At 45.5% G+C, this 13,447-nt stretch overlaps 1 protein-coding gene across 4 annotated transcripts in view; it reads right to left on the bottom strand.

Moving 5' to 3' along the window:
- BIRC6 (baculoviral IAP repeat containing 6) overlaps nt 1-13,447 on the bottom strand; it is a 1,530,571-nt gene that overhangs the window by 141,236 nt on the left and 1,375,888 nt on the right. For all 4 annotated transcript variants that reach the window (XM_033935681.1, XM_033935678.1, XM_033935679.1 and 1 more), the window contains one exon: nt 7,276-7,486. In XM_033935681.1, the coding sequence (XP_033791572.1) occupies nt 7,276-7,486 (211 nt within the window). The remainder of the gene's footprint in view (nt 1-7,275; nt 7,487-13,447) is intronic.

The following is a 13,447-nucleotide window of genomic DNA, read 5'->3' as shown; positions in this document are numbered from 1 at the left end:
ATTATGATAATCAAGACAATCCAGTATAAAAAATGGGAGTGATGCATACTCTAGGAAATGGTAATTTTCAGCCAGTGCATCATGAAGCAAGGATTTAAACAAGGAATTGATGTATAACATAGGAGGTGGCAGTTTTAGTACTGAGACCCAAGGAAGTGATACTTAATATAGTAAGAGATAATTTCCAAATCAGTAAAACATGAACCAAATAAATTTATAACTGTAGTTTAGTGCAAATGTATATGGATGTATGTATATCAGTGAATTATCCAAGAGAGTAGTGTATAATATAGAAATTAACCATCTTCAAAACAATGGAGCATGGACCTAAATAAACTTAAAACTACATTTCAATTCAAGTGTCAGCAGTTATATGAATAGTACTGATTTAACCAAAGGAGTGATGTATAATACATGAGATGGCAATTTTCAGAGCAAGAAAGCATGAACCGAATAAACTTATAACATCAATTCAATGCATGTGAATGTAGCTGTATGAATGACAATGATTCAACCAAGAGAGTAATGTATAGTATAAGAAATGGAAGGTTCCTAGACAGTGATGCCCGAGCCAAACAATTTATAACATCAGTCCAATGCATGTGTATGTGGTTGTATGTATAGCAATGTTTTAACCAAGGGATTGTTATATAATGGAGGGAATGGCAATTTTCAGCACAATGAAGCATGAACCGAATAAACTTATAACATCAGTACAATGCAAGTGCATGTGGCTGTATGTAGAGCAATGATTTATCTAGAGGAATGATGCATAATAGAGGAAGTGGTAATTTCCAGGACATTGGAGCATGAGCCGAATAAACTTATAACATCAGTTCAATGCAAGTGTATATGGCTGTATGTATATCAATGATTTAACTCTAGGAGTGGTGTGCAATATAGGAAATAACCATTTTCAGAACAGTGAAGCATGAACCGTATAAACCTATAACAACAGTTCAGTGCAAGTATATGTGGTTGTATGTATGTAGATGCTTTAACCTAGGAAGTGGTGTAAGATATGGGAAATGACAATTTTCTAAACAGTGAAGCATGAGCTGAATAAACTTATATCATCAGTTCAGTGCAAGTGTATGTGACTGTATGTATAGCAGTGAGTTAACCAAGGAAGTGACAAATAGTATAGTAAATGATAGATTTCAAAACAGTGAAGCATGATCCGTATAGATTTGTAACATCAGTTCACTGTAAGTGTGTGTAGTTGTATGGGTAGCAATGATTTAATCAAGGGAGTGATGAATGAAATGGAACATGTTGGTTTGCAGAGCAGCAAAGCATGAACCGAGTAAACTTATAACATCAGCTCAATGCAAGTGTGTGTGGTTGTATGAATATCAATGATTTAACCAAGGGAGTGATGTTTATTATATGAAAGGACAATTTTCAGAATAATGAAGCATGAACCAAATAAACTTATAACATCAGTTCAATGCCAGTGCGTGTATTTGTATGCATGACTATAGTTTAACCAATAGAGTAATGAATAATACAGGTGAAAATAGGTGGGCTGTAGATTAAACCCATAACATCTGAACCATTCCATCATTGTAGTAATGTATGTGGCAGTGTGTTAAGCGATTGAATGATATGTAATCTTTTATATAATACAATATGCTATGATGGTCCAGGACTATGAAAGATGAGCATAAGAAGTTAATAATATCAATGTGGCTCAGGTTATTAACATTGTGCATGTCATTGTTTTAACCCACTAGACAGTAAACTATAAAGTATAAAGGAATGCACAAAAGGATAGATTACTGAGCAGCATCTAATTGACAGTACGTAATGAATAAAGCAGGAATAGAAATAATTCTGGGTGTTAAAACAGAATTGATAAGTTGTGTAAGGGAGGTGATAGCATATACATCATATACAAGCAATGCAATCTGCGTTATCGTGTAATTTTATGTATATGATATATAAGCAGAGGAATATGGAACACATAACCAAATGCCATCGCAGCATAGCATCTAATGTGAACACCTAAGAAATCACAAGTAAAATTTGACAAGTACTATCTAACAATATACTGTAAATAATACTAGAATAAGAGAACGAAGTTATAACTACGTATCTGCAGCACTAGACACCATAAATTGAGAATCTCTATTTATCGTCAGTTGACTATACCCATGCTAAACCTCCTCAAATCATTATACTATCAAATAGGTAGTGAAAAAGATAAACCGTAAGTGGCAATGCAGACCATCCAAATGCTGAAACAGAAAGCTGAAACAAAAACAGAAAACACACGTAAATGCAGGTAGCGATGAGAGTTAGGAAAGGCAGTAATCACACTTGTAGGTCCTCATCCGGATTCCCATACACGGTTGGAGTTTGCGATCTCCGGATTAGGCAGCGAAGTTGTGGCGTTTTACTGTAGACTCTCATGGTGCCATGACGACGCTACCGCTGCAAGGCATGAAAATTTCGCGCCAGTAAACATGTGGTTCATCTTCAAGAAGAAGAAGGTAACGCCAAGTTTGTTGAATTGGTAAGTTGAAATAACTTTAAGTAAGTCTCCATTCAGTGGAAATGAGAAGTTTCTTTCTCTTTTTAAAAGATCTGTCTGTGTCTCCAGTAGAGTATTGCTACAATTGCTGACAGCAGTATGTGAAATATCATTTTCCACCGTTGTCTGAAACAGGATACTCATTCTTTGAATAACAGTAAACGTGTAAAAAGAGAACAACTTCAGTTACTTCAGTCATACTGCATCAATAGTTGAAGGGCTCATTTCCTCGATGAAATCCGCTAGTGCAGTTGGTTCCGTAAAATCTTTAGTGCTGTTATTAAGTGTTACCCGCATCCTCGCTGGGTACATCATCCCGTATTTTGCATTCAGCTCTTTCAATTTAGGCCGGTAGGCTAACATTTGCTTCCGAAGCTGTGCTGTTTTCTTGCTTAGATCCGGGACAAATAAGATGGAGTACCCGTCTAGTTTCAAAGGCAATTTTACCCTTGCTCGTGCCATTATTTCTGGTATCTGGCTGTATCTTAACAGTCGGAACACGATCGGACGCGGGTATCGGGCATTGGTTAGCTTGTGCGACGGAACCCGGTGTGCCCTGTCGATTTCTAGCGGTTTATAAAATTTAAGATCCAGAATTTTCGGAATGAAATTTTCCAAATATTTAACCATATCTGTTGATTCTGTCCCCTCCGGAATTCCCAGAATTCTAAGGTTATTTCGCCGAGAGCGGAGATTTGCATCTTCAAGCTCACGCTCTAAATTGGCTATTTTTTTAACTTGTACCTGGAGTTCTTTAATAGTTGATTGCTGTGCTGATTGTTTATCCTCAATTGTCTGTAAACGTTGCTAAAATTGAGTAACATCCTCTCGCATGTCTGCTAATTCAGATTTTATCTCAGTAACGTCGATTCCCACATCAGCAAGCATGGCTCTCAATGCTTTAAGCTTCGCCATGATGTTCTGGGAGCCTTCCTCGTCTTTGGCATCTTCTGCCGACTTTTTGGGAGACGGTGGGTCGGGTTTCTGCCTCTTTCCTACTTTGGAAGTTGCCATATCGATAGTAAAGATCCTTGCAAGAAGAATTCACCAGAATTTATTATCAAATATAGGGTTAAATATCGATTCTGTAATGGTGCAGCTGGAGCTCAAAAGTTATCCTGCCATCTCTTCACCCGCTAGCGCCCCCCCCCCGAGATTAGAATCTTTGCTGTGAAAATACTATATAAAGCCAAAACTATTATTAACAGCATTATCGTCTATATAAAAAAAATCTCTTAGATATCTGTGGTCAAACAAACTGCTCAGATAATCTAAGAAGATATATCTCAGAGTCCCAATGGCTGAATTATGGGGTCCTTTTACCTATATAAATTGGCTGTCTGAAAATTATTCACCTGCAGTTATGTCAGGTTTATGGGTGGTGTAACTGTGGGCATCTAGATTTTTGGTGTTCCAATAATGGGTTATATTAGTACTAGTCTTATAGCCCGTTACATTAACGGGTGCTAGAATATATGTGTGTGTGTCTGTCTTTAATTCTTTCTCTCTCTCTGTCTCTCCTTTGCGCTTTCTGTCTTTCATTTTCCTTGGCTGTCCACCACCACCCCTTGCCTGCTCCCCCTGTCCATTCTCCCTTCCTTTTACCTACCATGTCCTGCAGTAGGCCTCCCTTCCTTTTCCCCCCTGCTCTGGAGCACTGGGACACTGAATGGTACATCTTTATGTAAATACTTGAAACTTGATTTCTCATTCCCTGCAGCCCTCCCCTGATTAATGGGTGCTAGAATATATGTGTGTGTGTCTGTCTTTATTTATTTTTCTCTCTCCTTAGTCGCTTTCTGTATTTGTATCTTTCTTTCTTTTTTTTTTTCCTTGGCTGTCCACCACCACCCCTTGCCTGCTATTTTTGTCACCTACCATATGTTCCTCACATGGTTAAACTGCAGTGCCCTGTCCTCAACAACTAAAACTTAACCGATTTAATTACCGTATTTTTTGCTCCATAAGATGCACTTTTTCCACCCCCCAAAAAGGGTGTGTGTCTTATGGAGCGAATATACCTCTGCGCCCCCTGGTGTTCTGTTGCTGCTCGTTGCCACCCCACCATCCCCTCACCGCCCTCTGACTTGCTCACCATTGCAGGAAAGGAAGAGAAGGACCAGCGGTCTGCAAGTCTTGCCCCGATGTCAATTCCCATCGGAGAGAAAGTCCAGGTCCAGGCCCAGACCTTATCTTTGACATCAAAATTGACGTCAGAGGAAGGCTTGTGGGCCCAATTTCAAGCTGCCGGCCCTTCGTGGAGTTGCGTGCAGGAGTCAGCAGTCGCTTTGCCCTGTCGGAAGCAGGAGTCAGCCGCTGCCGTGTCGGCAGCGGCATCGGATGTGCTCTGTGGTCCAGGAGTGCAGGAGCCTCGTTTTGAGTGTGTTGCAGTCCAGGCCTTGAGGATCATGGCAGGGAGGAAGGCAGTTTGGCGGCCACTGGAAGGAGGGGGGAGTTCGGTCCTGTGTCGGTCCCACTAAACCGGCTGGCAATAACGAAGCCAGACATCACGGGGGCTTTCCCTCTTGCTAAATCGCTAAAGGCTCTGCCGGTCTTGATCCCGCCCCTCAAAATCAGGAAGTAACTTCAGAGATGGACAGGATCGAGACCGGCAGAGCCTTTAGTAATTTTGCAAAAGGGAAGAACCCATGGCATCTGACTTTGTTATTGCCAGCCGTTTTAACAGGGACAGGCCCGAAGGCAGAACTGCTCACAATCCGGATGTGCCACAGGACTCGGCGTTCACTCCCTGTGTGACGGTTCGTTTCGCCTCGAGAGCAGGGATCTGCCAGACCGTAAGCCGTGCATGCGCACTTCCTAGCTACAGCTCACGGAAAACGGACGCACGCATAGGAAGTGCGCATACGCGGCTTACCGTTTTATTATATTAGATTCTATAACGGAATATTGGTACTCAGATGTTGTCATAGAACAGGCTCTCTCCATGCAGAATCAGGGAACTTAAAATGAGGTGCCAACTTATAGAATTAACCTCATAATGTATAAATCAATTTAATCATACTATTTGACATTCTAGAATATCTACCCAAGTTATTTCAGCAATATGTTTGACTACAAAAAATAAGACCTTTATAGTTACACAATGTACATAAGGAATACTCCCGGATTTGGAATTTGCAACAAATGTATCCTTGGTTTTCTGAAATACATGCATCACTTTAGTCCAAAAAGGAGGTTCAAGAGTGTGTGGATATTCTTTTTGTACCATTTACAAAAATATGTGCATACTTTTACTAAAGTTCTCAAGTAACAAGTACCCATGAATTTTGCAGCTATGTGTACAGTTGAAAATTTTGCTTTGATAGTTGATCTACCCAAGATACATGAGACAATTACCGTATTTTCATGCATATAACGCGCGCGTTATACGTGTTTTTACAAACCGTGCATAACCTTGCGCGGTATACGCGAGAGCGTGCTATATAATTTTTTTTTTACATAGTTCCCCCCCCCGATGTCCGATTCACCCCCCCTCTGCAGGACCACTCGCACCCCCACCCCGAAGGACCGCTCGCACGCACTCCCACCCGCACCCCCACCCTGAAGGACCGCTCGCACCCCCACAGCCTCCCGACCCCCCCCATCATGTAGAAGCTTCTACTGGTGTCCTGCTGCTTCCTCTTGGCGATCCCGGCCCTTCTGTGAGCCCTGCGCCTGCTGCTTCCTCTTCCGGCGGTTCGCCCTTTCTCTAACGTCAAGCCCTCTTGCCCCGCCGACTCCCCGACACGATCGGGGCAAGAGGGAGCTCAAGCCCTCTTGCCCCAGCCAACGGCGACACCCCCGATACGATCGGAGCAAGAGGGAGCTCAAGCCCTCTTGCCCCCCCCCGACACGATCGGGGCAAAAGGGAGCCCAAGCCCTCTTGCCCCGCCGACTCCCCAACTCCCTGACAATATCGGGCCAGGAGGGAGCCCAAACCCTCCTGGCCACGGCGAACCCCTACCCCCACCCCGCACTACATTACGGGCAGGAGGGATCCCAGGCCCTCCTGCCCTCGACGCAAACCCCTCTCCCCCCAACGCCGCCCCCCCCAAGAACCTCCGACCGCCCTCCAGACGACCCGCGACCCCCCTGGCCGACCCCCACGACACCCCCACCCCCCTTCCCCGTACCTTTGTGTAGTTGGCCGGACAGACGGGAGCCAAGCCTGCCTGTCCGGCAAGCAGCCAACGACGGAATGAGGCCGGATTGGCCCATCCGTCCCAAAGCTCCGCCTACTGGTGGGGCCTAAGGCGCCTGGGCCAATCAGAATAGGCCCGGGAACCTTAGGTCCCTCCTGGGGGCGGGGCCTTGGGCACATGGTGGGGGTGCGGGTGGGAGTGCGTGCGAGCGGTCCTTCGGGGTGGGGATGCAAGCGGTCCTGCGGGGGGGTGAATCGGACGTTGGGGGGGGCATCAGGCTTTCAGGGTGGGGACAGGACATCAAGGGGAGAGGAGAGTCGGGGAGGGCGAAAGGAGAGTCGGGGTGGCCAGAGGAGAGTCGGGGCGGGCGAAAGGAGAGTCGGGCGGCGACGGGAGAGTCGGGCAGCATGCGCGGTATACGGGTGTGCGTGGTATATAAAAATTTCTGTACATAAATTTGTGTTTTCCGCTCGCTATACCCGTGTGCGCGTTTTACACGGGTGCGCGTTATCTACGTGAATATACGGTACATACTACTACCAATAAAGAGAATGCATTTAAGGCTATAGATTAATATCTTAGAAATTTAAATCATACCTTAATCTGTTGGTGTAGGTATCAACACAGGTCTTCATTTTGGCTAACAGTGTACCAACAGAAGCTTGGGACTCTGTTTGGTCATCTTCATCATCTCCATTTTCTCCATATAAAGGCAGCAACAAAGGTACCAAGGATGTGCAGGAAGCAATAGCCCGTAGCAACTCCAAAAGAGCTCGGTAGAGGGGAACATGCCTGGCCATATCCAACACTAAAATGAACAAGGCATAAGTGCTTTGAAATTTAAAACAAGTCATAATAATTTATCATTCAGACAACATCAAAAAGAAGAAACACATGTTGCCCTTTTTACCATCTAACAATCTCTTCTGTTCATTCTAGTGTAGGAATATATCTCAACTTCAACTGATGTACAGAAATAATTTGCCCCTTATTCAATTAACAAGTATTTGTTCACATTCCTGTACAAATTTTGTGGTTCCACAGACTCACTCTTCTCATTTTATGTAAGAGATAACTTAAAACCTTCTCAGTATTCCATTTTGTTTAATAACATTTTATATTGCTATCCTGACTTACCGTATTTTCACACATATAACGCGCGCGTTATACACGATTTTTACAAACCGTGCATAACCTTGCACGTTATACGCGTGAGCGCGTTGTACAAAATTTTTTTTACATAGTTCCCCCCACCCCGACGTCCGATTAACCCCCCTGCAGGACCGCTCGCACCCCCACCCCAAAGGACCGCTCACACACACCTGCACCCCCACTCCGAAGGACCGCTTGCATGCACTCCCACCCACACCCCCACCCTGAAGGACCGCTCACACCCCCACCACGAAGGACCGCTTGCACACACCCGCACCCCTACCCCGAAGGACCGCTCGAACGCACTCCCACCCGCACCCCACCCTGAAGGACCGCTCGCACCCCCTCAGCCTCCCAATCCCCTCCATCATGTAGAAGCTCCTACCGGTGTCCTGCTGCTTCCTCTTGGCGGTCCCGGCCATTCTGTGAGTCCTGCGCTGCTTCCTCTTCCGGCGGTCCCGCCCTTTCTCTGATGTCAAGCCCTCTTGCCCCGCCGACTCCCCAACACGATCGGAGCAAGAGGGAGCTCAAGCCCTCTTGCCCCAGCCAACCGCAGCACCCCTGACACGATCGGGGCAAGAGGGAGCTCAAGCCCTCTTGCCCCCCCCGACTCCCCGACAATATCGGGCCAGGAGGGAGCCCAAGCCCTCCTGGCTCTGGCGACCTCCCCCCCGCTATTTGTTCGGGCCAGGAGGGAGCCCAAGTCCTCCTGGCCCTGGCGACCCCCCACCTGCTAGTTGTTCGGGCCAGGAGGGAGCCCAAACCCTCCTGGCCACGGCGATCCCCTACCCCCACTACATTACGGGCAGGAGGGATCCCAGGCCCTCCTGCCCTCGACGCAAACCCCCCTCCCCCCAAAGACCGCCCCACCCCCTAAGAACCTCCGACCGGCCCCCCAGCCGACCCGCGACCCCCCTGGCCGACCCCCCACGACACCCCCACCCCCCTTCCCCGTACCTTTGTGTAGTTGGCCGGACAGACGGGAGCCAAAACCGCCTGTCCGGCAGGAAGCCAACAACGGAATGAGGCCGGATTGGCTCATCCGTCCCAAAGCTCCGCCTACTGGTGGGGCCCAGGCGCCTTAGGCCCCACCAGTAGGCGGAGCTTTGGAACGGATGGGCCAATCCGGCCTCATTCCGTCGTTGGCTGCCTGCCGGACAGGCAGGTTTGGCTCCCGTCTGACCAGCCAACTACACAAAGGTACGGGGAAGGGGGGTGGGGGTGTCATTGGGGGGAGGGGGGTTTGCGTCGAGGGCAGGAGGGCATGGGAACCCTCCTGCCTGTAATGTAGTGCGGGGTGGGGGTAGGGGGTCGCCGTGGCCAGGAGGGTTTGGGCTCCCTCCTGGCCCGAACAACTAGCGGGGGAGGGGGGGTCGCCAGGGCCAGGAGGACTTGGGCTCCCTCCTGGCCCGAACAACTAGCAGGGGGGGGAGTCGCCAGAGCCAGGAGGGCTTGGGCTTCCTCCTGGCCCGATATTGTTGGGGAGTTGGGGAGTTTGGGGGGGCAAGAGGGCTTGAGCTCCCTCTTGCCCCGATCGTGTCAGGGGTGCCGCGGTTGGCTGGGGCAAGAGGGCTTGAGCTCCCTCTTGCCCCGATCGTGTCAGGGAGTCGGTGGAGAGGGCTTGACGTCAGAGAAAGGGCGGGACCACTGGAAGAGGAAGCAGCGCAGACGCAGGGCTCACAGAAGGGCCGGGACCGCCAAGAGGAAGCAGCAGGACACCGGTAGGAGCTTCTACATGATGGGGGGGTCGGGAGGCTGTGGGGGTGCGAGTGGTCCTTCAGGGTGGGGGTGCGGGTGCGTGCGTGCGGTCCTTCGGGGTGGGGGTGCGAGCGGTCCTGCGGGGTGGGGGGTTGAATCGGATGTCAGGGGGGGCATCAGGCTTTCAGGGGGGGGACAGGACTTCAAGGGGGAGAGGAGAGTCGGGGCGGGCGAAAGGAGAGTCAGTGTGGCCAGAGGAGAGTCGAGCGGGTGAAAGGAGAGCCGGGCGGCGCCGGGAGAGTCGGGCAGCGTGCGCGGTATACAAAATTTTTTTTACATATATTTCGGTTTCCCGCGCGCTATACCCGAGCGTGTTTTACACGGGTGCGCGTTATCTACGTGAAAATACGGTACTTCTTAAGTCTCTTCACATATGGCTTACTATGGCCAGGCTTTATTTTGGTAAGCCTTCTTTGAAATGTTACCTTTGCAATGTCTCTTTGTAGGCATGTAATAAATTGAATACTACTATTAGATGATCTTCTGTATCAACCATATACAAGCCAATTAAAATATACACATTCTTCCTTTTCAAAAACTGAAGCCAAAAATAATTTACTCTGTAATTTGCCTTGAATCAATATTTGTAGAATACATGTGCCAAATACATTATTACCCTTCAAGATCATCTTTAAAACTGATTGTAACTAGGCGAATATAACATTCCCTCTATATAATAAACATCGATTGTTACGTTAATACCAGTCATGAACCCATACATGAAGAAGGATACGGTACTACTCGAAAGGGTCCAGAGAAGAGCAACTAAGATAGTTAAGGGGTTGGAGGAGCTGCCGTATAGCGAAAGATTAGAGAAACTGGGCCTCTTCTCCCTCGAACAGAGGAGATTGAGAGGGGACATGATCGAAACATTCAAGGTACTGAAGGGGATAGACTTAGTAGATAAGGACAGGTTGTTCACCCTCTCCAAGGTAGGGAGAACGAGAGGGCACTCTCTAAAGTTGAAAGGGGATAGATTCCGTACAAACGTAAGGAAGTTCTTCGTCACTTAGAGAGTGGTAGAAAACTGGAATGCTCCTCATAGGGGAAAACGCCCTTCAGGGATTCAAGACAAAGTTAGACATTTCCTGCTGAACAAGGACGTACGCTGATAAGGCTAGTCTCAGTTAGGGCGCTGGTCTTTGACCAGAGGGCCGCCGTGTGAGCGGACTGCTGGGCATAATGGACCACTGGTCTGATCCAGCAGTGGCAATTCTTATGTTCTTATGTAAATGTGGAATGGAAAATTTGCTAGCTTGTTCTTTAGCCCACAAATATATAATTTAGAAGGTAAAGTTAAGTTTTATTTTGGCTATTTTTCTCTTATTCTATTTTAGGAATGAATGATTTGGGTCTTTTCTATCTGAATTTATGGCATTCTTTTCTTTAAAATATGTTTATATTTTATTATGTTGTAAATCATCTGTATCCCTATAGGCTAAGCGGCATATCACATTTTAAAAAACTGCAAAAAGCAAACTGTAAGAAATTGTCTTTGTCCTTTTTGAAAGAGTGAACAACCGATTAATGTTTTTCTAATAAACTCACTATTTTATAATTCTCCATCATATCTCCAATTCAGCTTTCTCTTCTCCAAGCTGAAAAGCCCCTAACCTGTTAAGCCTTTCCTCATGTGGGAGTTGTTATATTGCCCTTCTCTATACTTTTGCTTTATTTGTTCTATCATGGATACCAAGTTTATCATGAAAATAAACAGTGCATGTACAGAACATTCTACAATACAGAACTTTCCAAACTGTAGGTTCCCAAATGGAATCGCAATACCTGCCTTTGGAGCCATTTCCTAGGTGAGCTCTCTGTAGGTGCATCATTACTCTGTACCTTCATGGGGGGGGGGGTCACACAATTTAAAATTATTTGGCCACTATCATAGAGTCACAACTACAAAGAGATTGGGAAGCACTGTTTTTGTAATTATGAGTTCTATGACTTATTCATTTCTATTTGGAAATGCAGAAAACAGATACTCTAACCCGACCCCCTCCCCGGCCAAGCCTTGTGAAATGCAAAAGAAATTGAATTAATCTTTTACTCTCTGGTATCTAATTGAAATCCAATCTCTGATTATCTAATTGACTTGCTTGGTTACAGCATCTGTTCTCTTATGCATGTCTGTTTTCACAGGATTTCTGCACTCAGTCTGAATATCAAGTAAGATACTAATTCAATCAATTTTTATCGTGCTCAAACCAAACAAGGCATTTCCTCAATGGAATATGCAATCTGTTTTAGCTTCTTTCAAGGTATTACACATCTTTAAAAAATAAAAATATGAGCCAACCCTGTGGCTAAGGCTACAACATATGGAATCAGAGTAGAGATACCCTGTACATCTGGAACAATCAAGCCCTGGGCACATTTCAGAAGTAATACACTTTAGCTTGGGGATAGAAGAAAAGAAGGGAAGACACAGTTGCTTCTACTGTAGTATTCTCCTCACTGCTAAGTGTTACTGAGTGTGCACTCTAGGCTTCAGGACACACAGGTTCTCTGAATGGTTTGGGCATGTGTCTTAGGGAAAGAAAGCCCTCATGAATAAAATGACAAAAAGAAAGACATAAGAAAGCCACCAACAAAAAGCTTCTCTTTGCTGAAACATTTTTAATGCAACCAGTATATAAATAAACATTCTCACTACACATGAACTGATTGCTGTGAACCCAGAATACCAGGAAATAGGATCATAGCCTAAAGTAGTCTCGACAGTCAGAGATGTACTAGTACTACCAATAAAAGACTCCATATCTTGTTGTAAATGTCTTTCACTACAGAGAGTAATTTCCTCAACCACAGCTATATCATTAACTTGCCTTTTCAAGAACTGACTGAGGGCTTCTTTTTCCAGAATACTATAATTGTGAAAATGGCCTTGAACATCAATGGTTAGTTAGGTGCCATAGACTCACATTAGGTGCCTAGCGACTTGATGAATCACAGTTCTAAAAAGAGATTGATTTTGTGCTAGTCCAGTAAGGTCCTCCAGTATCATCCCCATGATTATTTTCAACATATTCAGCCATCTTATTGCAGGTCACCCTCTTCGCCTGGTTCTTTTGATCTTCCCAAACATAATGCCCTACTCCAATGATCTTAGTCGCAAGATTGTGGCGGTATAGAAGAATAAAGTTATTATTATTATTATCTTTCTCTTCTGACAGTGTGATCAAAATAAGATAATTGTAACTTCATTATTTGGGCTTCATTATTTGATCTCTCCCAGAATTGATTTGTTAATTCTTCTGGTGGTCCATGGCATGCATAAATTCATTTTCCAGAACCAAAGCTCAAACGAGACAATCTTCTTTCTGTCTTGTTTCCATAGTATCCAGCTTTCGCATTAGTAATTAACCACTGAGAAAATAAGTGCATGGACATGTCTGATCTTCGTTTGGAGTGTTATTTCCTTGCCTTTGAATACTTTGTCAAGAGCCTTCGTTGAAGAGTGACTCAATACCATTCTGTGGAGTATTTCTTCCCTGCTAGTTGCTTCTTTATTTACAAGAGAGCCCAGGAGATTGAAATCCTTTACAACTTCTATTCTATCGCTTTCAAGCTCAAAATCTTCATCATTTTCCGTGTTCATGAACTTCAACTGTTTACGTTCAGTTCTAATCCCATGTTATGACTTTCGGCTTTGACTTCTCTCAGTAGATACAGCATGTTTTCTTTGCTGCTGTTGTGGAGTGTTATATTATCTGCATAGGACAGATAAGTTATATTTCAGCCCCCAACTTTGAAACCAAGGTTCTCTTTTTCCGAATTTGTTTTTTTGAAAATGCTTCGCCGTAAAGGTTGAACAGGTAAGGTGGCAAGATGCATTCTTGTATGATGCCACATT

Source organism: Geotrypetes seraphini, chromosome 3 (genome assembly GCF_902459505.1).
Source record: "Geotrypetes seraphini chromosome 3, aGeoSer1.1, whole genome shotgun sequence".
Lineage (NCBI taxonomy): Eukaryota > Metazoa > Chordata > Amphibia > Gymnophiona > Dermophiidae > Geotrypetes > Geotrypetes seraphini.
Note: the sequence above shows the minus strand (reverse complement) of the source record. Positions and strands in the feature narration are given on the sequence as shown.